This window comes from Lepeophtheirus salmonis, chromosome Z (assembly GCF_016086655.4).
Source record: "Lepeophtheirus salmonis chromosome Z, UVic_Lsal_1.4, whole genome shotgun sequence".
Lineage (NCBI taxonomy): Eukaryota > Metazoa > Arthropoda > Copepoda > Siphonostomatoida > Caligidae > Lepeophtheirus > Lepeophtheirus salmonis.
This window is the reverse complement of record NC_092584.1, coordinates 17750771-17778640: the sequence shown is the minus strand read 5'-3', so window position 1 is coordinate 17778640 and position 27870 is coordinate 17750771. Positions and strand designations below refer to the sequence as shown.

The 27870-nt window shown below is 31.8% G+C and overlaps 3 protein-coding genes and 1 long non-coding RNA gene across 7 annotated transcripts in view; 2 read left to right on the top strand and 2 right to left on the bottom strand.

Moving 5' to 3' along the window:
• Positions 1-1255, top strand: part of LOC121130327 (neuroligin-4, X-linked) — a 424376-nt gene extending 423121 nt beyond the window's left edge. The window contains 2 exon segments of the mRNA XM_040726084.2: positions 21-395; positions 466-1255. Coding sequence (XP_040582018.2) covers positions 21-395; positions 466-701 — 611 coding nt within the window. The 3' untranslated portion in view covers positions 702-1255.
• A 1088-nt stretch (positions 1256-2343) lies between these two features.
• Positions 2344-7335, bottom strand: LOC121130578 (solute carrier family 25 member 32). Of its 3 annotated transcripts, none has more exons than XM_040726324.2 (6): positions 7128-7335; positions 5722-5875; positions 5206-5455; positions 5029-5142; positions 3436-3581; positions 2344-2961 (listed from the first exon to the last, which is right to left on the bottom strand). In XM_040726324.2, exons 1-6 carry the CDS (start codon positions 7252-7254, stop codon positions 2844-2846), a joined length of 909 nt encoding a protein of 302 aa, XP_040582258.1. In that variant the 5' UTR covers positions 7255-7335; the 3' UTR covers positions 2344-2843. The 3 variants fall into 3 exon arrangements, with proteins under 3 accessions (XP_040582258.1, XP_040582257.1, XP_071749853.1); XM_040726323.2 differs by lacking the exon at positions 7128-7335 and adding an exon at positions 6003-6543; XM_071893752.1 differs by lacking the exon at positions 2344-2961 and having other exon boundaries at positions 2985-3581.
• Positions 6896-11007, top strand: LOC121130577 (uncharacterized protein F54F2.9). Of its 2 annotated transcripts, none has more exons than XM_071893751.1 (4): positions 6896-7036; positions 7150-7242; positions 7310-8333; positions 10097-11007. In XM_071893751.1, exons 3-4 carry the CDS (start codon positions 7385-7387, stop codon positions 10762-10764), a joined length of 1617 nt encoding a protein of 538 aa, XP_071749852.1. In that variant the 5' UTR covers positions 6896-7036; positions 7150-7242; positions 7310-7384; the 3' UTR covers positions 10765-11007. The 2 variants fall into 2 exon arrangements, with proteins under 2 accessions (XP_071749852.1, XP_040582255.1); XM_040726321.2 differs by having other exon boundaries at positions 7005-7036; positions 7135-7242.
• A 1032-nt stretch (positions 11008-12039) lies between these two features.
• On the bottom strand, positions 12040-12471 carry LOC139907360 (uncharacterized). The gene is made up of 2 exons (XR_011783911.1): positions 12374-12471; positions 12040-12254 (listed from the first exon to the last, which is right to left on the bottom strand). It is a non-coding gene; the product is annotated as an uncharacterized lncRNA (long non-coding RNA).
• Between the last annotated feature and the right edge of the window lie 15399 nt (positions 12472-27870).

Here is a 27870-nt window from a genome sequence, read left to right as displayed (position 1 = left end):
TATTATTTATTCTTTTATAGATGGTTGCAATAGAAATGGAAGTCGAAGTGGATCTGCTGGCTCAATTAGTCGTCGATCAAATCTGACAGAATCCATACGCATTTTACAAGTCCCTACCTCAACAGCATCATACAGAGGAGAAGGGGTAATTTCTTTCATTGGAAACGAATCGAATTCATCAGATATAAAGGGCATCGATGGAAATAATCGAACTTGTGTCACACTTCCTAGACATCATGCACCTTCTTCATCAGCTGGTTCATCTTCAGGAGGTTCTTCCTCGGGGTATTCTTCTACATCGGTGCCTTCGAATAGTGAAATAAACTCTGCAACGTTAGGTCGTCGTACTATAAATCGCTCCAACTGTCGTTTGCATTCATCTATTGTTCAAGAAGGTATAATTCATAATCATATTGACTTAAACAAGGTTTTAAATACATATGTGTGTTCCTTATTCATTTGCAGGAGTTCCAAAGGTTCGAAGTGGAAATGGAGGAGGAACATCGATTCTTTTGCCTCCACCTCAAATATGTCATGTACCCAACACTTCAAACATAAGCAAACCATCATCTTTGAAGCATAATACTTCAAAGCCAAAGCTAACTACTTTTTGTCCTGATACGACTATTTTGGGACCACCATCGGAATTATCAAACTTGGTTTCTCCGCCCAATAATAAGCCAATTGATACCACCCAATAGTTTGAAAATATTACTTTCGCACTTAATATTAATACGTATAAATATAAAGGAGACTACAAATAGTAGTTACGCCAACAACGGAAGGTCAAGTCTTGGTATTGGTTGTTGATCTCTTTTTGAAAATTATCACGGTTTTTGCTTTATGACTGGATTGATCGTGATGATATTTAAACTTTCACTCGACTCAACTGTGCCAGCCTTGTTTTAAAATTTCTTTAAATAGACAATGAAGCACTAATATTTAACATTGTTATAATATATACACGTAAAAAAGACAATTTTATTTATAAAAAATGGAAAAAAAGAAGATACCTTCTTCTATTTTTCAAAAATTGGCAGTTAAAGTTTTATAATTATTATTTATTTATTCGTTTTTCCCCATCATTCTTTCATCAAGTGATTAAGTATGAGTATGAATATAATAATTAATTTGATTGTGTACATGTTGTTGTAAATTTAAATAAATACAAAAGATTGATTTTATTTTATAACTTTACAAAATAAAACTAATATATATTAATTAACAATAAAGCGAATGAATTCTTAAAAAAAAATTGAATTATCAAGTTATAAATTTATTTGATGGTGTAATTGTTATTCTTTTTTATTATAAACCAATTATTTTGACTCTTAAATTTTACTAATGGATATAATTACTTTAAATTTGCAATATATTGGAAATAGATACTTTAAGCTCGTATAATGAATGATTTTATTATCACGCCTTGAGATCTTTTGAATGGAGAGTAAGCCGTTGGGTGCTCCTATTTTTTTTTAAATGGGCCCTAACAAAATGTACTCCGTATAATCATTAATTAATCCGATTCTGATATTTAATTTATAATAATCAGTTCACTAGTCAACTCTGAAATATTTCCAGAACTTTTCGGTAATACTTGTACCTAGATTAGTGTGGATTCAATTTACCTGAGTGTTGTTATGTTATAGTTTTAACTTTAATACCCTTTTAACGAAATCAAAATGTGAGATAATTAAAATAGTCTGAAAAAAATAACAATAACTTGTAGCACTGACAGTTTCGAATTCAATTCATGTTTTATAGAGTCGGTTACCTCACAGAACCCATTGACCAAACTTTTAGGGATATTGATTTACTTTGAGATGGTTCCAAAGAGCCCTGCATCCTCAAAAACCCATTACAACAATAACAGATCATATTATAACTTTAATTATGATATTTAAGACTTAAAGTGCGCATTTTTAATCGACATACAACTAAAGGAACCACTAGAACAATGTAAACACGGACTCCACATTTAGGTCTAAGAGCACTTGGAAACAGTCCTCCATGTATAGGTAGATGCAAATTCACTCTACATTTTCAAAACTTCTCATATCTAGTCTCAATCACTCTTGACGGATGGAATGTTAAACAGATACATTCAAGGGATTCAATTCTGGGCTCGAGTAATAGTTTTCTTCCCATAACCAAAATATTCAACACTGTATAATGTTCCAATCATTTTATTCAATTAAAAAACCATGGAACTAAAAATAATCGTTACTAATTAAATGAAGAATATTTCATTATTTGTTGAATTACTAGTTAATTAACTTAATAATTCATTTTCAACACAAATGAATTATTGCTCAAAAAAATTATAATGATCATTATTTCAAATATTGATATTAATATGTATTTCAACAACTATATTGCATGTTTATTCAGGAACTAAGAGATGGTACAAATTGCAGTCAATTCGTTAATAATAATAGCAAAGGTCAATTAAGTAAGAAAGTTTAGAAAAGCACCATTTGAGTACAAATATTTTCTATGATGTTGGAAAGAAAGTGGATTTAAAGGTCCGCATATTTGACTGGAATCCTAAAAAACTAAGCTACATGATCCAAACGATTCAAAAGTTGGAAATATATTAAAACTCAAATGAGAACAAACAATGAAATAGATAACAGAATAAATCTACGAGACAATCAAATCAAAACGTTTGAAAACTATATAAAGACTACAGTAACATCATACTATTTTAAAAATAAATATCTGTATTAACTTAAAGATCAACTTTGGTCCTTTACTCGTATAACGGAAACGAATTGGTTAACTACAAAAAAAAAAAAAAAAAAAAAAAAAAAAAAAAAAAAAATAGGTAGCAGTATTTAAGCTCAATCTTTGAAATATCCCACAATGGACTCATAGGAAAGAAATGTTATTGCAGTAGCAGGGATCACTCTCATAAGATTTGGTACAAGTCCTTTATAAAATCCACGAAACGATTCATCCCTGAAAGATATTGAAACGGAGAGTAATTTATGATTGTTTATTTTATTTATTTATTTTCAAAGTATAAAGAAAAGTGAGCTTGATAATACAGAACTTAATTAGCATTTAAAGATTTGTTCGTCATTTTTTTCAGAAATAATTCTTTTATATATGCAAGCTAGATATATATATATATACACACATACAACTAGACTATTTTTATAAGCTATACTTAACAAATAAAAAGGGATTAATATCGTTAAAAAAGGATCGATTAATATTAACAAAATACAGTTCTTATTTTTATAATGAATAAAAATCCAATATTACAAAATATACACCTCCAAACGAGTAATGCTTATTATAAAAAAAAACTGAATGTATTTCTAAATATGTGTGATTTTTTCATGGACCAAGAATACAATACAAACGTTAGGCATTGAATGCATCAAGCAAGGAACCATTCCTTTATATAAGGCCTTAAATCCTTCATACCTATAAGTATGTTTAACGCAGTCCCAAGATCCTGTATATTGGGAATTACGGTCTTGAAGGCGAGCCCTTACAACTTGATAAGGATACGTAGTCAAGGCTGCAATAAATTTGCTCAAAGCAGAGAATGCCAAATATTCATAGGTTTCCTATAATTAGACAAAAAAATGTAATTTAAATATCCGTCGTTTAGCAAAGATGTTGCGTACAACATGCATTAAAGAAATGAAAAATTTACAGTACAATCGTAGGACTCGAGCACAATTCGCTATAGAATGCTCTATAGGAACTGTTAGTATTTTCATATTTTTACCCATGATTAATGCATGAAATTAAATAATTAAATAAGTAGTAGATAAACAATTGTCTTATTTATTTTTAAATGCTCTGTTGGGTAGTCAAAATCTTTTCGTGGAAAACTGGAGAAATATTTCGGGTATCCCTTTTATATCAGGATTTATTGAGGAAAATTATAGGTTATAATTTCTATCGGGACTCCAACAACAAGTTTATTCCAAGGAGCACTTCCTTTTGTTTGTAAAACCTATGATCCACTTGTGAAAAACGGCCATTTTTTTGTGATTATAAAAGCTATTTAGATTAACTAATTAGTGGGGATTTAGTCAAGTTAATTTGTTTGCTTGACAATAGAGTTAATGAATAATTTATCAAAGCAAGGAAATTTGGAAAACATGATTCATTCTGTGGAGGCAAGGTAACATGTGGATAATAGGACTTTCAAACAGACAGAGCAGCTCAGTGAGCAGTTGATATTAAAATTGAAGAGTTGCTGCGTGCTGGAGGACTAGAAGAGGTTCAGGATAATATAACTGAGATAAAAACAGTCTCGAGGGTAATTTCAATTAAGAAAAGAGACGGCATATACTGGAGAATGAACCCTAACCTCAAGGGTTTAAATAGATTTTTGGTAAAATCTAAATTTAAGAAGGAATCCGTTTTGTTATTAAAACAGTGGTTGAAGTGGGATTATTTTTCATGTGCTTTGGATCTATCAAATGCTTACCATGCATGTAGGATAAATGAAAGAGAGATAGAGTGAGTTTCTCTGGAAAGGTAAAAAGGTGATGTGATTTGGGTTTGTCATCCACTCCTAGAGTGTTTACAAAGATGTTGAAACAACATTGCGGGAAAGTTTTTTTGGGGATTTTTTTAGGTGTACTTGAAAGTAGTCAGGCTAAGGAAGGCAATCAATTGTATATATAATTTAGGTACTCTAAGTAAAAATGTAAACAGTTTGGAGTCCTTAAAAGTTATTGAACTTAAAAGAGGACATGTGTTTTTCTTGGAAACAAAATTCTACCAACTAATAAGTCGTACAAGTACCAAGGTATAACTGATCTTATGATTAGTATTCTGTGGCGCATACTAGAGTTCAAATGCCCACAGTTCCATGACTCATAAATACATAATAAATTATTCCTTTTAATGGCGAAATCATAGAATCAATTAATTGTCAGTATTAAAATGACATAAGACTTTATGAAACGTAGAGATTGCAGCTTGTACGATCTCCTTCTTTTCGGATTTCAACTTGTAGATAACATATAATATAGAATTAAAATCAATATTACGAACCAATTTGGAATCTATTCTTTTCTTCAAATAGTTGTTGTAGGCACACTTGAATTCTTCATAGATCATAAACTGAATGGCACCATGAGACACACCAAATATACCCGGTACAAAACCCTTTTAAAAATTAATTAATTATATAATATAGATTAGAACCTTCCGCTTACTTGAAGTACTTACCTTATATAACCCAGGGAGGCCTTCCGCTTTGAGAATCCTTCTGAAGGCATCAAACATTCCCTTGTAAGCATCAGGGTTATTTTTTGAAGACGAATCAAATTGTAAGCACAGCCTAGTTTTAATCACCCAAATCGGATTTGTAAGTATTAAGGTTAGTAGACCAGCTTCAGAGGCACAAAGCATATGTACAGCAGGAGATAATTGGGTTTGCGTATTGCCTTTTTGCTGAATGGATTTAACCCTATTGTAGCTGCATAATATTTAAGAGAATAATATGAATATTAGTTAGTAAGGTTCCTATAAAATTAATCTGAGGGCCCCAAAGCAAGATATTTGACCAATACAATAAGGAAATATTTAAAACACTTCATTAAAATCAATGTTACAAAAATGTAGCGTAGTTACTATTGCTCCACTTATATCTTGATTTTGAAAACTTTATGACCCTCTATGTCTCAAAACATAGTACTGCACTTGATACCCAGATTTTGCTCTAGAGCCAGGAATTGCACTTACAATAGGAAATAAAGTCCCCATGCCGTTCCGGCGCCTGCAATGTTTGGAGTGACTCCCTTGTAAAATCCTTTAAGACCTTCTTGTTTAAATATGGAAGATATAGCATGTCTAAGTCCGAGATATTTCGGTCGAGTTCGTTCTTTTCCATCGTCCACTAGAAAAAAGTAATCTACATTAATATTAAATTAAAAACTATGAATTGCTTATTTAGGAACATTCAAAGATATGAATTATAATTATTAATTCATTGCATCTCAGCAATGCATATCTATATTTTTTACCAGCAAATCTAATTTTAAGTAAATCCAAGGGATGAAGAACAATTGTAGAAAGGACTCCTCCACTGAATCCCGCCACTAAATGTTCGCATTTCACAGAGCGGATGAAATTCTTGATGGATGAGGTGGATTGAGGAGAGGATGTTGAAGTGGACATATTCGTATTCTAATTATGAAGGCTGCTTGTATAATTATAATGATTATCAAAGGTTCGCCTGGAACGTAGTTTCAAAGTGAAATGAAGAGGAGGCACTTGTAGTTACTATTGTGAGATCCTAAGCAGGAAAGTTAAGATTTGTAGATCCTCCATAGTTAAAAGAAACTCTTCATTTTCTTCCATGATTTAGGTATTAGTAGTAGTCGTCGTCATTCTTGTCCTCAAAGATGATGGTGGTAGAAGGGTCTTCAAATGAGAAATACCATAATGGACTATGGTCATATGATTCTCAAGGAGGGGGGCGCGTAAAGTGAATTCAATAAAAAAGAGCAACTTGTTTTTAACCGCTGACTTGAATTCTTCTCCCTTCCCTCAAATAAGTAACTACTCTTCAATCAAGAGGAATTGGCAATTGCAGTGTCTATACCCTTCATTTCAAACTCAACACGTTTAATGAGGCAAATTCAGCTCAATCGAGAAAGATTACCCCTTTCTACGTAAGCTTCAGCTTACGCTCCTATTGATACCTATTTCATATGATATATCTATTCAGTGTATAAAATGTTTAACTTCCTCTTACAGTGTGCATAGTAACAAAAGTCATGGGCAGCCCCTTTCAAATCTGCAAATTCCCCTTTAACCATTTGCAGGAAAGGCATATTTTGTAAGTAGGATATTCATTCTAGAAAAATAAAGTCCATTGGCAGCCTCAGCTCCGTAGCACCGAGTTGCAGTTCTACTTCAACTCTCCATGAATCATCATGAGTCAAAATGGTGTCTACTCAGGAGAGAGAAGCTGGGAGCATTGAATAAGTTGTTAACGCAACAAAGGACGTCATTTAAGAATAAGTTGCGCAACCTCTTTCCAGAGATGTACTACGTAAGTATCATTTATATAATTTAACAGGAAGAAGTTATATAATAACTGTCTTCAAAGCTGTTGTATTATTTGGAAAAATATATATAATTACCCTTAAGGATTGTGATTTGAAGTGAAGACCAATTATAAAACCAAAATGGCGGAAAACATTTGTGGAGGAGAGGAGGTTGTTGGTCAATATTGGATGTTTGTTTGTTATTTAATATGTACGTATGCATAACTATTTTTTCGGGGTGCGTGTATAAAATGATAGTGATGGTTTGATTTATGTAGGTAGGGCATAGGTTTTGTAGTGAGTATATGGAGTAGTCCAGGAAGATAAGAAGTGTTATTAAATGACGTCATAGGATGTATATAGATGACGCTGATGACGAGGCGATGCTGACGTTGAAGGGTCTGCTCAAGGTCTTAGCAGCGCCAATAAGTTGCAGTAGGAGCGAGACCCACAACATGTTAGGAGTCCGTTCTTTCTGTATCCTCCTCATCCTCGCGTTCTACTCGAGTGTGACTCAAGCTCAAGGAGGATGGAGTCAAGACGAAATGGAGATCTTCGATTTGGTGGAAGAAGTGGATAAGAATTTCTACGAATTCATGAGCCTCTCACCTGATGCTTCCTCTGCAGAAGTCCGGAAAGCATATCGACGCCTCTCTCTTCAACTTCATCCAGATAAAAATCCTGCTCCAGATGCCGCTCTTCAGTTCCGTCTCCTTGCGGGCATCTATGAGGTGCTCAAGGAGAGCTCACGGAGAGAAATCTATGATCGGGTTCTGGTTGAGGGACTTCCTTCATGGAAAAATCCCATTTTCTACTATCGACGTGTACGTAAAATGGGGTTGGCGGAGGGTGTGGCTTATCTTTTTGTCATTGTCAGCTTTTGTCAGTATTTAATCAATTGGGCCGCTTATTGGGAGCGGGGCTTCACGTTCAGGGAAGTCGTTTCTGCACAAAATAAACGAAAACGCTCAAAAATTAAATCTGATATCCCAGCTGAGCATGAAGAGTCCATTCTGGGACCTAAACCTACCTTTTGGGACACTTTGCCATTTCAACTCTTTCGTGGAGGGAAATATCTTATGTTTAATCTACCCTATTTGCCCAAATATGTTTATGAAATATATTCAGAACGGTGTCGACTTCAAAAGGAAGAAGAGGAACGAATAGCTGAAGAGGAAGAGGCCATTCGTCGAAAAGAAGAAGAGAAAAAAGAACGAAAGGAACAGAAGGCCAAGAGAAAGAGAGTCTATCGAGAAGAGGCTCCAGATAAAGCAGAGAAAGTATTAGAGCAAAAAGTAAAGGGTGAGTTTTCGAAATATTTCATTGGCATTATACAGCAAAATTCGTTTGTCAAACAATTTTTACCCTATATGAGTAACATTAATACAAATCATCCAGATAAGAGCAACATTTGATTATAAAACTTGAACATCTAAATGTCAAACATATCGACATAAAATTATGCATCCACAGATAGTTTTAATGATATGTATTTATGACAAAATGCATCTCCTGTTCTACTCAAGAGCATAAAAATGTGCCATTGAACTTTAAAAGCAAAAATAATATAGATGTTATCTATGTAAATGAAACTGTTTTTAAAATACATAATTCAAATACAATCATGAGAGGACACTATTTTCTGTGTCGTTATGCTTGAAAGAAGAACTTATTTTATTTTTTTGAATAAGAATCTCATAATCTTAGCCCACTATTATAGAAATAATTGTCTCATTAAGTTATTCTATAAAACAGCATTATGATGTTTGAATTTAAGCTGTACCTGATTTTAAGTTACAATAATCGGACAGTAAGAAAATGTAGCCCGTCAACACATGAGCAAGCTAGAAGGATTTTCCTCTAAAATCAGTGTGGATTGCATTTGTATTCTTCGACGAAATATCCTTAATTTCTATCAACAAATTGTTCTTATACCTTTGGAGGTGCCGCAAATTGAACGCAAAGTAGCCAAAATTGATATTTAAAGAATGATAAATTGACAGATTTTATTTGAAAGGCGATATCGGGATGGATATGAGTCTGTTAAATCAAATATAGCTAAAACTCTAGGTATCTCAACTCATTCCACAATTTTGAATACAAATTGTATAATTGACTTAAATATATGTAGCGTTCAGCTATAAAAGTTGATTCCACGTTCTTTAAGAGAGTATTTCTTAATCTATTAATTGGTATAACTATTCAGTCGTTTACATTTACTCGAGAATACAACTAATATAGCAGAATGCTACATTACGAATGCATATATATACGAAATATTGGATTGAATGTATATATGAAGACAAAAGATAAATTGGAATTGTTTTTATATTGGGGTGCCACAAATTAAGTTTGTTTTCTAGTTATTGGATATATTTTTTAATCCATTATTTCACAAAAATTAATTAATAATCCGAGGAAGGTATTGTTGATAAAATTTATACAGATACATGTACAAACACAGAAATACCTTGCAAAAATTCATAATAGATGTAACGGAAACATATGAATAATTATCCTAGGAAATAAATCAAAATATATGTTGGTAAAACGCTCTGTGGAAATGGAACTAAATGAAAAGTTCATAAAACAAGACCTCAAAAGTGATCATTTATGATTTTGTTCAATGATGTATTACCGAAAAATTCTAATGTACATTTGTTTTTGTTTTTTAAATCATCTTAAGGGATTTAAAATATGAGAAACAAACTCATTGAAATCATAACGATGGCAGGATTAAACTGTATAGCATATATTTGCTAGTGTTAATACTCAATACTTACCCGAATGATTTTATGGTTCATTCTTGATTGATTCTTTCTAGACCGATCGGCATCTAAGCTTAAATTGTGTACCGGGGGGGAATATGTCAAAAGATTTTTCTCTAAAGAAAGTCATACATCAATGAAAATGTTGTTTTATATTAAAAACCCATCATTTTTTGTGTAGACTGAATTTGAATTTTACTATGAAATCGGTCCAAGACACAACACTTGGACCGAATGAGTTTGATCTTATATAAATTATAAGTGAACCCCAAGACTAATTTTTACCTCTTATTTTAGTTTTAGAAGCTGAAAAAGTTTTTAACCAGCCCGCAAATGCACTTCAAATTTGGACGGATGACGATTTGGCTAGATTAGCTAAACTAATGAAAAAGTTTCCTGGTGGAGTTAGAGATAGATGGGAGAGGATTGCGGAAATTATGGAGAGGCTCCCATGGGAGGTGACAAAAATGGCACAGAAAGTAAAGGAAATGGGATATTGCGTCCCTATTTCAAATTCCACTCAGGGAAATGTTCTTGAGAATGACAAATTAGTATCGGATAATTGCTTACCTGAGAGCTATCCAGGCTCTGAGGCAACGCAGTCCTCTATAGAAGACAGTGAAAATGATGACGATGAAGAATATGGAGTGTATAAATTAGAAACACGAGATACCTCTGAGATCGTTGAAGTTAAAACCAAGACTAAAACCAAGGGCGGTAAGTTGGGGAGCATTGAGTCAAGTACAAATGAGAAAGAGGGCTTGCAGATCTCTCCAGAGATCGAAATTTGGTCTCAGCAGCAACAAAAGGAATTGGAAAGTGCTCTCCTCAATTTTCCAAAGGGTATATCAGAAAGATGGGATAGGATATCTGCTAAAGTTCATGGAAAGACCAAGCAACAATGTATGATTAGATATAAAACAATAGTTGAGGAAATTAAAAAGAAAAAAGAGATCAGTTCTTAATGAACAAAAAGAAAAAAACTTGCAAAAAAGATCTCTCTTTTTTGAAAATATATTTTAAATATTGTCAATTCATGTTTTGTATTATCATTTTTTCTATTTACTTTTAGTTATGTTGTTTAATTGTTGATTTCATCTCGTTATTTTATTGTTAAATGGTGCCTTTGTCTGCATTTACCTATTATTTTTTATTACAGAGAAAAATATGTTGACACATTGAATAAAAACACAATCGTTAAAACCTTATACATGATTTATTAGTTTTGTCTAAAGTTTTATTTTAATGTTAATTGAACTTGAATGTACACAACAGCAATAGAGCGTTTTCATATGATTACAGAATTATTGTTGGCCATTTTGTGCCCCTAAACAACCCAAAGACTACTTAGAATAAAAGATGTCTACGTAAACAACCAAATTATGTTACAGGGAGCACTATATACACGGAAAGTGCATGCATTTTCACGAAATACATAGGCTGACAAACAATCATCTTTATTATTACTGTGTAGCAAAGAAAACGCTTTGATTTCATCAGATTATGGGCAGTAATTAAATTAATTATTCAACCAAACGACTTAACATTTGAAAATCCAAAAGTATTTATGAGAAACGTTCGTTTTCCAAGAGGAATCCACTCATTCGTCTCTTTGCCTCAGCTTTCCTATTTCTTCGGAAAGAGTTCCTAGATGAGTTCCAACATAATCTTAACCTCATTTAGATGGTAATGTCAAAGAAGTTAAATCCTCGGAATCTGTCTCTTTACCGACCAAGGACTGACTTGCGAAAACAACAAGTTTTGGATCAAGATCTTCTCAGAGAATATGAATAGTTAATTCGTAAAATACTCTGACACGTAGTGAGGGATGATCAACTTAAATAGAGTTCTTTGTACGACACTCATTTCGAGGAGATTAAAGGAAAGTGCCGAATATTTCTTCCTAGCGAAAGTCAAGATAATTTTATTGCGGAATAATTACTTTCTAGCTAAATAAAGGCAACAACAGACACCAACATCTGTCAAGAATTTATCTTCTTACAATTCATGGAAATCTAAATACTATGTTTATCAAAGGCCTCTGATCTCTTGTGAAATGGAAGGAAATATCGATATTTTCATCATTTGTTCTAAATTTCTAAGCAGTTTTGAATTTGTTACTCTTGAGTCTTACCTATCAATTTGACTACTATATTTTTCTTCATAAAATCTTAATATTTACTACATATAAAATGTCCTTTTAAATTTTTTTTTTGTATATTGAAATTCATTTCAATGCGTTGGAATTGCAATTATTTATTATGGAATCCGCGGGTTATAGTTAATTACTAATTAGTTTATTGAAAAATTATCATCCAAAACGTAAGAGTTCTTCACTTTCTTAATGAGTGATTCCTTGGTCACTATAGAAACATTCCGAGAATTTAACTTCTTTTACATTAACATCTAAGTGAAGATGAGGAGTATCAGTCGAAACTCATCTAGGAGCTCTTTCCTAAGAAAAGGGAAACTGAAGCAAGGAGACGAATAAGTGCTAAACGAACGTTTTTCATAAATACATGCGATGGATTCTAGCCATTAACAAATTAATCATTTTTCTACCTAGCTATATACCTTTCCTTTTTTTCCTCTCGCATTTTTCCTTGAGATATCAGTTTATACGAATCCAGCCATTTTTTCCACGTAGACCCTTTTCCTTTGTTTTTCTCCTGCCATTTTTTCAACTGCCTTTTTTTTCTAGAAATATCAGTTTAAACGAATCTAGCTATTTTTTCTACCTAGACATTTTTCCTTTTTTTCTCCTGCCATTTTTTTTAACTACCTTTTTTCCTTGAGATATCATTTTAAACGAATCTAGCCATTTTTTCCACGTTGACACATTTCCATTATTTTTCGCCTGCCTATTTTTAACTGCCATTTCTCCCTTGAGATATCAGTTAAAAGGAATCTAGCCTTTTTTCCACGTAGATATGTTTTCTTATTTTTTCTCTTGCCATCTTTTCAACAGCCATTTATTCTTTGCGATATCAGTTTAAACGAATCCATCAATTTTTTCCACGTAGCCACTTTTCCTTTGTTTTTCTCCTGCCATAAATGCAACTGCCTCTTTTTTTTACTGCCTTTATTTCCCTTGGGTTATCACGTGGTTATCTTTATGGTATCACGCAACCTTTCTTCCAAAAAGAAAAAAGGTCCGCAATCATTTTGCCGAATAAGTCAATCATACTAACTCTCTTAGTACTCCGAGATAATCACTATCATTTTACTTATTCACCCTTTTTAAAATGAATTACATATTATTAAAATCTCTATAGTATTATATTCGATACTGTATCATAATATTGCTTAGTAATATTTGGTTAAAGGAGTAGTAATATTTAGTTATCATATTATTTCTATCACGAAATAGCCAAATTTGATTTATACTGATATATATAAGTTTGAACGAATCTAGCCATTTTTTCCACCTAGACACTTTTCCTTTGTTTTTCTCCTGACTTTTTTTAACTGCCATTTTTGACTTAATATATCAGTTTCAACAAATCTAGCTATTTTTTCCACCCATGAACTTTTCCTTTTTTTTCTCCTGCCATTTTTTTAACTTCCTTTTTTTCCTAGAAATATCAGCTTAAACTAATCTAGCTATTTTTTCCACCTCGACACGTTTCCTTCTTTTTCTCTTGCCTTTTTTTAACAGCCATTTTTTCCTTAAGATATATCAGTTTAAACGAATCTAGCCATTTTTCCCACCTAGACACTTTTCCTTTATTTTTCGCCCTCCCTTTTTTTAACTGTCGTTTTTTTCCTTGAGATTTCATGTTTAGACAAATCTAGCCATTTTTTCCAACTAAATACATCTTCTTTTTTTTTCTCTTCCCATTTTTCCCTAAAATCACGAAGTACATTTGCAAGGATCATGTACTTTCCTACATTAATCTTACTTTCTCGATATTTAATTATTTTTTTTATAAATTTGCCTACTTTTAGAGATTTTTAATGCATTATACTTTAATTCTATTCAAATATCATTGTTTATCATCGTCATCAAGTAGTATTCAATTTGTCTGTTTTTTATTCTGAATGCTATAAGTTTAATAAATACTTATTGGAAATTTATCCTTTTTATGTAGTAAAAAGGCCAAATACGAGTCCCTAAGATGGCGTTGCCTACTTTTATTATGCAATTTATGACGTCAGTGAAAACGATCTATACGCACAAACGTTCTGTGTAATTGGTTCCGTGGATATTATGGTCTATTCGCAAGTGCTAGTGCTATGAACCAACATTTTAATAGGCATTCAATTTGCATGAATATGATTGATTTTATAATAAAAATCATCTTCAAATAAAAAAGGGGCTCCCCCTGTCTGAGACATATTTTATACACCTCTGGATATAATGAATTAAAGATCTGTTTTCAAATTATTCATAATTATTTATTTCGTTTAGGTCATTTATACACATTTTTTAATATTAAGCAATGCCCCATCCCTCTTATAGACGGATTTTTTGCATTTCTTATTCTACAAAACCTCAACAAATATTTAGGTACATTATTTAAACTCTTTTTTTTCAAGAGCTAAATCTGTGATAAGCTTTAAACGTAAGGCGTTTTTTGAAGGTGTATTTTTAAAGAAAATCAGGATGTGTGCTTTTCCATTCTTTTGAAATCGGATTCTAATAATTAATTTCTTAAATTAGCAAATTTATTTCAAAAGACGTAACATACGTCTAAAAGAGAAAAATCTTTCTTTAATAAGGGGGGGACTATAACTTCTCCAGCCCACACCCTGCCAATCGTCAATTCTAAAAAATCATTCATAAACACAGAGCACACAATTGTTACTTAGATGTACCCACATCAAGGTTGAAACAAATATGTTGTTGAAAAATTTAGAAAGTAAACAATCTTCAGGCTGGCAACAAATACAAAACTCCTATACTAAAAATACTTAGGATTTAGAGCCCTATATATCTTTAAGGAGCGTCATTTTGTAGGGCACGAGTAGAAGGTGAGAGCTGTTTTTATGGTAGAGCAAAATTAAGACTCTTGTTATCATCAACTTCCATTGCGTTGTTATCTTGAGTGTACCACGCAACCTTTCCTCTACAAAGAAAGAGAAAAAAGGCCTGAAATCATCTTGTAGTTAGCCAAATAAGTCAGTCATACCGACCGCTATGTATATCATATATACTCGCAGTCAATCACTTTCATATTATTTCTTCACCATTTTTAAAGTAAATGACATATTAAAATCGGCATAGTATTGTATTTGATACTGTATTATTATGCTACTTATTAATATTTTAATAGAAGTGAAGTGATACGTTAGTAATTGTGTATGATAGGCAAACTTTCTTCATAGAAATAATAAAGTTGCCCTTTTATATAAAAGACGAGGAATCAACTAGAAATTTTCTATTCCTGTCCTTTGAGAAACGGAGCATGAGAATGGAAACAATTATTACTTCGTGTATGTATGAAAAAGAATAAATTATGAAATAGGCACGTCGTATCAAGGGTGAAGAGCGAATCTACAGTCCACAACAAAATACAATACATATGTTTCTGTTAGCCAAGGTAAATAGAGGTATAAGGTTATACCATAACGCGTGTACGACTGATGTTTGACTTCCACCACGTTTTTATTAGGGACGTCATAGGTAATTAGTGTTTTCTCAAATTCTGTTTTTCTTACACAGTAGCAGGTGGTACGATATATGGCATTAAAAATTCTAGCAATTAATGACGTCATGGACTATGAATGGTTGCGTGTTTTGTCAAAATCTCCTGTTCTTGCCGAGGAGGCGGATCAATACATCAAATTGAAGATTATAGCAAGCTCGATTACATGATGGTCGTACCTTGTATTTCTATTAACCTTTGTGTTAGCAAAGTAATGCTTACCATATAAGGAGGGAAATAGAGAGAACCTGGCTCAATAAAAAAGAAATCTTACTCCTCAGGGATGTTGTTAAGAAGACTGGCTATTTTAAATAGGTGCTGTTATTTTTATAGGCTATTTTAGGGCCTTGTTTTGGTTTTATAAACGTTTACTTTTAATCGATAAAAATATATCTCAGTTCTAGTGTGATATGCTACACTGGTTGCCGCATTAAATTGGGATTTCCGTTCTACCATTAAGGCAAAAAGTAGTCATAATAATAATAATTAAAAAAAATGTTATATTCTTTTGGAATGAGAAAATGTTTTTCTACAATAGATATAAATAATAAATTGCTTAATTATGATTGTTCCTAGAAGGTGCTTGATTTGAAGTTTGCTCTAACGGAGTGTTAATATTATCTAATTTGGATTATAAATTATATTTTCCAAATTAAAACAAATACAATTATATAGGGCACAGCAACATATCTTCCTTCCTTATAAAGCGTGACAATCAGGCTGTATAATTAGTAGCGGCGTGGGCGTGGTTTCATTATAGGGGGACAATTTTAAAGTTGTCTTGGAAATAGAGTCAGTTGCGATCATGGCTGGGAGAGTAACGAGTAACGCAGTCAAAAATAAATATTGGCAAAACATTATTTAATTAGAATATTTAAAAAAATTAAACTAATTGTAATTTAGCTCATTAGTTAAATTTGGTACAATTGGTGAAAATAAGTTAATGCCTTCAATTTCTAATATACAAAAAACAATTTTGTCAATTAATTTTCATAGTTTAAAATTTGTAAAATCCTTTGAACACAAATAACTCCACAAATAATGATTATAAAGAGCTGAAATAAGTGCCCTCAAATCTGATGTCATTTTAAAATGGTGTGATTCGTCCAAATTAAGTCATTGGAAAGCGATTGATTCTCGTTTCACCAACATTTATAAGACATTTGCAGAATCGCCAATAACTAATTATCTAATGAATGAATCCTTCACAATTATAAAATAATATATGTTGAGCATTAAAGTTCGATTCATTCAGTGTATGGACATTGGAGGACGTCACCATTCTTATATTACTTTTAAAACTGGGTAAAACAAAACTCTTTAAATATGCTTTTTCATTATGAAACCACAAATGAAAGTTTTTTATTTATAAAAATTGTTTCTTACCCTTTATAAAAGATGAAGATATAACATAATGTTATAAAGACTCATTTGCCCTTGGATAATCAAGCAGAAAATATATAATTAATTAATTAATTTAAAGCAATGTTATTTTTCTGTGTGTTTTCAGTCTTCAGTAGTCAATTTACTCTTTTCTAAAAAATGCTTCCTTTTGAAGTCACATCAAAGAAAATGACTTAACAAATATGCCCACAAATTTAATATATCCTTTTGGCATTGGATGAAATAAAGTCAATCACTCCGATTTTTAATTGGCTAATGTTTAAAAATAAAAATACATCTACAATGGCGTCTGAAGGATTTTATTTTGGAAGGAAGTTTTTTTTTTTTTTATAAGACACTCAAATTATTTTCCTGAAAATTTATGAAAGTTCAATTTTTTTTTGGTAATTTGATCAAATGAACTTTCTGAAATAGAAGTTGAAAGAGATGTTTTTCTTGAATATTTTGTAATTTAAACTTTTTTACAAAAAGCAATAACTCCATGTGGTGTTGAAGATGAAATTTTTTTTTTTGAAGGAGGGGGATATAGCCCTTCCATCCCATCCCAACAAACGCCCTTGATCTCCATTAAATTAGTTCTGAGTCTGTTTTTTTAGTTCAGTTCCCTCAATAGCTAAAAAAAGACTTGCTTCAAAGAGATCACTGCAAGCTGAGACCGGGTGGTCTTCATTGCTAGATTTTACTCTCTTAACTTTGAATATCTATTCAAATATAATAATTTTTTTGAAAACTGTGCCATTGCTTAGAACATCAGGGCTTTTTAAATTAAATTTTGAGACAGGTTGACGTTTATGTTTATATCTTGACCATTATCAATTTAATAGGATATATGAAAAATATAAAGATATGGAGTTTACTCGATAATATTTTCCTGAGAAAGTCCATGACATATGGATTGGGAGATAATTTAAAAAAAAAAAGAAGATTCAGCATCCTCCCTTCGAGGAAGTAGAAACGCAAAGATTACTGATCAATTTTCATCAAAATTTAATGGCCTCTTACTATGAGGATATATAATCTTCATACAAAGTATGATCAAAATCATTTCATAGCTTCTGCCGTAATCCGAGTGTCTAGCAAACAAACTAAAAGGCGCAAAAACATAATCTCCGTTCAACTTTGATTAGTATAATTTACTTACAATGGGAACCTTGTGGAGTTATAGGACCAAGACTACACAAAATGGGTAGAATAGATTAAGTAAATAGTTATTTAATTTATCCTAATTAATACCCATTTTCAAGGTTATACAAATAGCATGTATGTGAATGTAATAAGTGCAAAGAGATAATGTTTTGAAACTATCCAGTTTATGCATTTTTTTATTTTTTTTTGCATACATTAATATGTAGCCGTCAACTATTTTCCTGGAAATTGATTCTGGATTACGCATGTATTCTTTGACGAATTGCCATCCACTTCTATCTACAAATTATGCTTATTAGTCCATTAGGTGTGCTCTAAATTACACTTGGAGTAGACAAAATTGATCATAAGAATAAAATAAGGATGAATTAATACATTTTATTTGGAAAAGGTCGTATTGAGGCCTTAAATCAAATAAAGATTCTAAACTATGACATAGGTTCTATCCTAAAAACATCTAGCAAATTTGAATATGTTGTCTTTAACGGACTCAAATATGTCCATGAAATATTGGGCTATAAGTATGTAACTTTCTTGATTTTTGTTCAAGATTGTTTTTATGTTGACTCAGCACATAATTAGGCAGTTAAAATAATTTTTTTGTATTATTTTCGAAATGAACACTTTTTTATATTGGAAATTTTTAAACAAAATAATTCCATAGAAGGAATTCAAAACTTATTAGAATATAAAGAGATTAAATATAAAATGAGTTTTTCACTATTAAAATAATATACAATAAAAATATATTAAAATTTCTTTAATATGTGCTCAAGCCTTTGTCTTTAAGCTCAATTTAAGTCTTATAAATATTACTTTGAGTCCAAATCGTGTCTCTAGTTGAAGTTCTCACTCCCATAATGGAGTTAAACGATTTTCTGTTAATGGGGAAACTGATTTTCATTTTCATAGGATTTCATTATACACCTGGACTGGGGTCATTTGTCTTAAATGAAGAACTAAGCTACTAAAAGGTTTCAAACTGTATTTTTAATTGAATGAGACACAAACAAATATGAGACACCAAATTCTTAAATGCCAATGGTTTTTTTTTAAAAATGCGTTGCATTTTAAATCTGATCACTAACCTTTACGGCTAATTTATTTACCATTAAGAAAATGATACTTTGATAGCCCATGACAAGAATTTGCAGATCCCCAGTTAAAGACCCCAATTTAAAATGCATATTAAAAAGATATCAAATGATAACAAAGAATGGTGTACATTGTATTTTTTCCAGACTTTGTGATCCGTCTTCTATCTCCCCCTATTACACTTAATTAGTGTTGTGCCGGCTTTATCGGTTCTTACAACTGTCCATACTTGAACTTATCATAAAAATGTCGCTTATTAAGTCAAATAAGATATATCATATATATTTGGTAATATATATCAAAAAAAAAAAAAAAAGGAGAGAAGGAAATTGCACTTAAAACTAGCCAAAATTGATTTACAAATTAAGAAAATCAGAAAATGATATATTTAATGGTTTAAAGGGTCCATATCGGGTCAATAATAGTCTCATAAATCAAATAAAGATTATGAAAAATGTCATAAATTCTTGAATACCTTAACGTATCCAGGAATTTAAATAATAAGTCTATAATTGACTCAAATATGTCTATAAGATATACAACTGTGTGTATATCTTATTTATAAGTATTTTTGTGTTTTATCACACATAGAATCCAAAACGGTCAAACAGATCATTGAGAAATTTAGCAAGTAGATGTATAAAATAATATATCTCCTTCTCTCTCTGTCTCTCCCTTCTTCCCTTCTCTCTCTGTCTCGTTGTACATCTTTTTATACATTCATTCTTTGTTTTTATTCCTTTTTATACATTCATTCTTTGTTTTTATTCCTTTTTATACATTCATTCTTTGTTTTTATTCCTTTTATTCAGGGGGCAACTCGTGCATCCTTTTCTAGTCTATAAATATATTAAATGTATGCGTGGGTTTGTACCTCAATCACGGGCAAACCAATGAATGCAATGTCCTGAAATTGTTCAAGTAAGTTCTTAAGGCTCCAGAAACGGTACTGGTAACATTTTTTTAAATCTTTTGGGGTCGTGGTTGCCTTAAAATAGCCTTTTTTTAGCATTTGACCGGTACAACCTGAGAGCCAGGGTGTATTTTGTATAGTAGCAAGATTCTATTATGCTCGGGGAAGCAGGGGTAGAAGAATTTAACCTGCCTCAGTGACCAACTGCCCATAAAACGTGAGTAGAGGTATATTCTAGCATATTAGATGGGGTTCTATAAACTGCTTTGAGGCCCATTACTTCATATTTTACGGTCCTTATTTTTTGTTTTATATTGATCTGAAGAGTTCTTGATTCATTTTAAATTCTTAATGTCCAGTACAACGCCGAGCAAACCTACACTAGTATCATTTATAAATAAAATTAGGATTTTCTCATTTTACTAATTATTGTTCAAGATTGTTTTTAGCTGGATGTACCACAACTTTTCTTGTTAAAGAAGTCTCTATGGAACAAATTTATTGGACAACAGTCATTGACTCTGTATCTAAAACTAAAATGGCTTTGAAAAGACTAGTGCTTTAACGTTACTAATATTATTGTACTGGTTCTGTCACCATAGTTTGTACCGGTAATAGGAAACTTATATATAACAAAGATGTCGTTAAAGGGCAATTCACCTTCTCTTGCAAAGCTTTCCGCATGATTTTTGTTTGGAATGGTGGGAGGGGGTTGTTGATGGGAGTTTTCCCTCTTACTTTTTCTTAACTTTTATAACTCAAAAAACATTTTGGGAGTAGGTTTATCGAGGGTGCAATTATTTTTTTGACGTAATGTAATTGAAAGGGCAGGTTTCAACATCAATTTGGTATAGAATTATTTTGCACACGGTATTTACTGGGACTCAAGCAACTATAAGAACCACATCTTAGTAAAAACTATCAGTATTCAGTATTACAAATTAAGTTAATTCATATTTTCAATATATATACAAGTCTGATAAGGACGAAATAAATCCTCGAGTCACTGATAGACTACTCGGTTGATGAAGGAGAAGGATATCCTGTATACATAAAAAAAAACTTGGCTATATATGAACTAAGATTCATCTAATGTAATTTAATATAAGTTTACATTTCGAACAGGGTATTATGCTATACAGGACAAAGGATGTACTTTTCTTTAGAATAAACCAGAAATATAAAATTATTAATTAAAACCATCGTTGATAGTATTTGAGTTCAAAATTATGCTCTCAAAAATTATAAAAGTTATTTTAAAACAAAAGTATATGGCACTAATCATCTACGAATAGTACTTATACTATACATTTTTTTCTCCAGGTTATATGAATAGTTTTTATTTACTTTTTATTACACGTATCTTGTCTTCTCTTGTCTTCCCTTTTCTTTTTAGTCTATTTACCAGGTTCGCTAACACTAAAAAAATACATAATTAGGTTTCCTTTAATTTCAAATGGATTAACAACTTTGGGCAATGGTTTTAAGATATATTTTGCTTTCAGCAATTTTATTTATATATTAAAAGATCTTTTATAATGGTTTATTGATATTATTTGAATCTATATGTATATTTACTCAACTAAAAAACTACCTTGCTATCTTTATGAAGAAATATGGACATATTGTTTCGTTTTAAAACAGAATATGATTCATTTAAAACAAAGTCTTTAACAATCCATGCTATTCAAATTATGTCCAACAAATCATCAAAAAATATTTATGTGTTTTTTTTAAATTTCCTATTCACATATTGCAAAAAATAAATGCATTGTAAGGGTGTATTTGCTCATCAAATGTGCCGGTAAGTAAACGTCTTAAATCTTTTGCCAATCAGTTGAGGGATAAAAACTTTGTTGATTTCTCCCATTCGAAAAAACAAATTGCCGTCACACTCAAATAATTACACTTATCGGTTTTTAGTATTATATGAGGAATTTATTGCATACAAGGCAATGGAAAATCAGTTTAATTGACTTAGTTCACCTTTTGCTTGTGATATTAAAACAACAAATGAAAAACTATAGTTAGAACTGATGGATTGGCATACTATTGACTCTTTGAAGAAAATGAGGAATAGCAAATCAATTATTGTTTTTTTTTTTATTCAGATAAATTTAAAAACCTCAAAAAGAAGTTTGGGAGAAAAACTTTTTTGTCAGACTTTTCCAACACTTTTTTGTGTTATGAGTAAATACACAAATCTTATTAATACTCGTAATTTTGTTACAGGTGAGATACTTGTTTTTTTCGAATAAATACTATAAGACAAAATCCATTGTTAAATGTGATCCTTGACCTAAAAGTTTGTCCCACCCCTGGTTTTGAGTATAATTTTGATTTAAAGCAATATTTCAAAGTGAAATATTTATATAGATACAAATTAAAGATAATAATTGTTGATTAAAAACAGTCCAGTATTCGAAATATAGATGATTTATTAATTTATCCTGAATAAAGTTCCTTTAACATTTTCTGTAATCATACAAAAATTTAGCAAAATGGAGTATTATATTAAGTAGCTAATTTTTTGGACAGCATACCTTTTCAAGTTCTTATATAAGGGGTATACTTTATTTATGGCTAGGTTATAAAACAATCGAGTATAGAGCTTTCATTAAATATTTGTTTGTGAAAGTGTAGCCTTTCAAAAGATTCAAATAAAAGAAGACATATAAAGGGTTGTTGTGTTAAAATTTGACTCGTCCAAGTCTATCCAACTCGAAATAATTGAGTCGGAAATAAAAAGTCTCTTTTGAACAATTATTTTCCATAGAAAAACGCCGAGCACTATTTGGATGGGTTACAGAAATCGGAGCATCACTGAGGGAAGTGGTTAGAGTTAGAAGGAGGATATATTGAAAAATTAAAATCCAGAAATAATGTCTTGTATCTTTTGTGGGGTTTAAAACTTTTCTGATCAACCTAACGCTCAATATTTCATAAACTTATTTAAGTCAATTAACGGTTTTGTATTCCAATTTATTGGATGAGTTAAGAATCCCAGGAGTTTTAGATATAGTTTAGAACTTTTATTGGATTTAAGATACTTATATTGTCTCCGTTATGGGCCCTTTCAAATATAATTAGTAGGCCAATTTCTTTTTTTATTTATTGTGACGATCAATTATGACTATTTTTAAGCATAATTTGTGACAATCAAAATTCGTTGAAGAATATAAATGTACTTCACATTCAATTTTTTCTACCTAACTTTTCTGTTAACGGGTCACATCTAACCAAAAATGTATTTTATCCTTCATTTTTTTTATAAGAAGAAGCTGAGAGACACGACAAAGACCAATATGCATTGGGATATATTTAGAAATTAGTAAACGATTTTCACTTCAATATACATACAGTTGGACAAACTATATAATATGTCACTTGTCAACTCCTTTTAATAATTTTTGATGTGAGATGCAATGCTAACACATACTATCAAAGATGGCAATAGTTTGCATGCAAAAACTTATTTATATACATGAAGTATTCAAAGTCAATATATATATATATATATATACAATATAAATAGATAAGAACTTCAGGTCATTGTATAAATTATAATAAATAATTAATCAACGATGCCGTCAATACAAAAGTAAATTAGAATGATTTTTTTTTTTTTTTTTTGCAAATGGAACTCTTGTTCTTCAACGAATTAATTCTTGGCAAATTCTATCAACAAATTATCATTTTAATTATTAATCCCTTGGAAACGTTTCAAATTGTACTTCAATTATGAAAAATTCATCGTCAGAAATAAAGAATGGGGATTTGGTAGATTTTATTTTTATATTTATTTCCATGAGGAAGGAAGTTTCTTAAATCAAATGAAAGCTCTGAAAATTCTTCTTGTATCTCTGACTATCCCAGAATTGTGACTGAGACTGAAAAAATCTATTAATACTACAAAATCATGAGTACCCTTGTAATCCTAATAATTGATTCCAATTATTGTGGCATCATTTGAAAGATCTATTTATGTTCTTTCAAATGAAGTATTAACTGGCCTTGTAGGTCTTAGGATATCTTAAGAAATGGCCTATTTTCGTGGGTAGTTAAAGTTTTAGCGCTTTTATAACGCCCTGTAAATTGTTCAGGTATAATTTTGTATCTACTGCCATGTCAACTAAGTAATAAATTAGTTTGCTGTTGTCATTTATTTTTTTTTTCTTCTTCTAAAAGAACTGTTTCTTTTTTATTGCCATTCTGGTTATTATTAGCACCAACATCTACCCACAAGACAATATACATATATATACTTATAATAATACTTAGATGTGTGGGAAAGTTATTTAAACTTTATTTCTTTCAAGAAATAAATCAATAGCATAAAGATATGAGTAAACAAGTCGTTTACAGGTTATATTCGTTGATTATTAACTTTTTTTATACAATCGGGTAGACCCGGAATATTGAACTTTGGACTCGTGTGAACCGGGCATTGCCCCTGGAACTTTAATACCCGCAACTAATTTGTAGCTATATAGCTTTAAGAACCTTCAGAAATACATAATAACTGCATAATGAACTAAGTTATCCGTACACGTTTAAAACCTTTTCAAACTTGTATGGTTTAAGCGTTTTAAACACGTGTACGACTCCTGGAAGGAGGAGTGGACATATAAGAGAAAAGCCCACAAGTCCCGGAGTGATAAATAATGCACCTCCAATATTCCTCATAGGCCTATTCCTGCATTTCCTGGGACTCTGATTAACATTCTTGCCAAAAAGTGAATAGTCGGCAACAGTTCCTAGGGCCATAAACACTGGCCAGAAGATGAAATGGTACCCCATCTACAAAAGACATATCCTTACAGACAAAACGAAAGCCATCCGGCTGCCTACGGAAGAAAATTGCTGTACGATTTGAAGTCCCATGGTAATTGAATCATCTTTTATTCTGATGAGAAACAATGGACTGCCGATAGATCCCTCAACATCCAGAACAGAGAGAGCTAATGTCCCCCACATCTTTTAAACCCAATTTTCCAGACAGTACATCTTCTTTGAGCCAAAAGAGAGTGTGGAGCCGACAGGTACTATGAACTAATGTCTGACTAAGTGATATCTTAGATGAAAGCTAATGCCAATTTTGTCAAGTTCCTGCTTCAACAAGACTTGAAACCCTCTTACAAGACCTGCTATGCACAAAACTTGTTGAAAGAAGAGAAGGTACCATATTGGGACCCCTAAGACCTAGTCCCGATATGAATCCCATGGATAAATAAATTAGGGGAGTTGGAAAGGAAGATATCTGCCAATTTACACAAAAGCATTGACTTTTTTCTGTATTATTAGAACTTGTAAATAAAATTTCAAACCTCTAATTGCATCCCTTTGTGATCAAGATACAGTTAAAGGTGATTCCGTTCTACCTGAACAATCCTGTAAATAATTCATTATCGACAGCATATACTTGATAAATATGTGAAAAATTTGGCACGATTGAAGTAGGCATTGCAAAGGTATAGGGTCGACGCTATATTTTTGGCACTTTTCAAAAAATTTAATAAACAATGCTTAAAATATTTCATAATTTATTAAATCAAAAATTCAAAAACGATTTGAAAGGTTTGGCTTCTGACTTCGAATTCTACTCAAAGTAGGAGCCCAAAGTAGTGCTGACCTTTTCCAGCATGGACTTGAACCTGTTACAGGCACACTCAACCTGTTCCTTGGCAACTTACTGAAAATCACAATGATTTTAACTGGGTCAGCTTGTTGCACGAGGTTCGGTTGGTGAGTCAGGGATTGAAGTTGGAGCTGTTGGGTTTGGTGTTGTCCTGGAAGTTCTTGGACAGTGACATATTGGACGGGTGGGCTAAAAAAAAAAAAAAAAGTTATGATGCTCTTCACTGTTTCCCCCAACATGCACCAACATGCTTAATGCCGGTGAATCATCATAACTGCAGTTATTCATTTCCGCTGGTTGGATGGGTCAAATTAGTTGGATTCCATTTTTGTCAGCACCACGTGTTCTCAAATACTCATACAATATGTTGGAAAAATGCTAAAGTAATTTACTGCTGCCGAATGGGCATTATGAAATACCAAAAATATCAAATATAGATATTTCATAATCAGATTCTTAATATCGAAGACGATAGTGAGCATGGTCAAGAGGCAATGGCCACTCGTGAGCAATCCAGGTTTGGATATGTCAATGGATGTTTTAAAAGAAGGGAAATTATATAAATCTGTATCAAATATGTAGCATTTTAAACTTTGAAATTAAATTTGTATAAAAAAATATCTGCAAGTCAAACAAACGTGCTTCTTAGTAATAAAGCAAAGGCAAGACCCAATAAATGGACATAATAAGAAGGCATTCAAAGATAATTGAGGAAGTCCCTAGAATAAAGAAAGGCAGGACCCAATAAATGGACATAATAAGAAGGCATTCAAAGATCATCAAGATTATTATCCTCTCCCTTTGCCCGCGTTATCAACTTTAAGAAAGTGGCTTTCAATGTTTTAATATCCCCCCCTGGAGTTCAACACAAACTTCTGTTTATTTTGCAGAAGAAAAGGATAATAAATTTAACAGAATGTTAAAATTAATAAGTAAATAATTATGAAATGTATTTTTAAAGAGTTTTCTAAACGAATGATCAATTGCAGTATCTGAGAGTTTTATTTTTACATGAAATGGACATTAAATGAAGTATCGATTGACTGGCGGTATTAGCCAATACACCCTATAAACGTGAGAAGAAAGTTCTTGCATACTTTATATATGTATTTTATATGGTATTGCCGAATTATTGTGAGAATAAACTTCAACCCTTGATTCTCGATAAAACTATTAAACTTCAACCCTTGATTCTCGATAAAACTATAAAAAAGCTAATCTATTTCCCCCCAAAATGTAATTCTTCCATTCACCAATACCTGAGATTTTCAGGCAGTAAAATATGAAGCTCCATCTTCATGGAGAACGATTTTCTTGTTATCTGAAGCATGCCCCTTAAACCAAGGAAGGGCAACGTATTAAATTTTTGATTCATATGTCATTTTTCTTGGCAATAAAGACAATGAAGACCTTCAGCGTAGAATTTTTTTAACAGTTTCTCGGAATTCTCTAATATTTTGGCTCAGATTGCCTCTGTGAGTTTCTGACCATAACGTAGTTTAAAGGTTTCATCTTCAAGTTATTTCGAACCAAGCTATGCACAGGTAGTTGCAAAATTCCGATTTATGACGGAATTTGGGGTGTCGATCGCTTACAGTTTCGATAAATTCTTAATCGGAAATTTTTGATGCTCATCCTTGCTGAACTCAGTGAGCCCGCTTCGTGGCTTGTCATTACAGTAACTAGCCTTCCAAAGCTTCCGGATCGTATATTCAATTATATTAAGGTTTATGCAAAGTTAATAAAAATAGAAGGTTAAACCATGATGTAATAGGGCTTGCTATAATTTTCAATTGGATGTACATATTGTACCAACTACTGGGTAAGAAAAAAACAGATTTTGACAAAACACGCAACCACTCATCTACTATGACGTCAATTTTAAAAGCGTGCTGGAAGTCAAACATCAGTTGTACACGCGGAAAGGTATAACCTTGAATTTCTATTAACCTTGGGCTGATGGAGTCACCTAGACTCCAGTGAATTTACTATTTCATAATGTCTGAATGTAGGATTTTTTTCTCACCCTTTTTATATCTATTGTCCAGAGTTGATCTGATATTGAGCTTCAGCCAATGAAATAGCATATTTATATATAAATTGTAAATTTTTTTTTGCACCAATTTTGGAACCCATAATTCATGAATAACCCTGTATTTGTTGTGTCAGTTGGAGGTACCGCTGTGTTCAAGTATCACACACACACACAAGCAATCTCTGTTGGTTT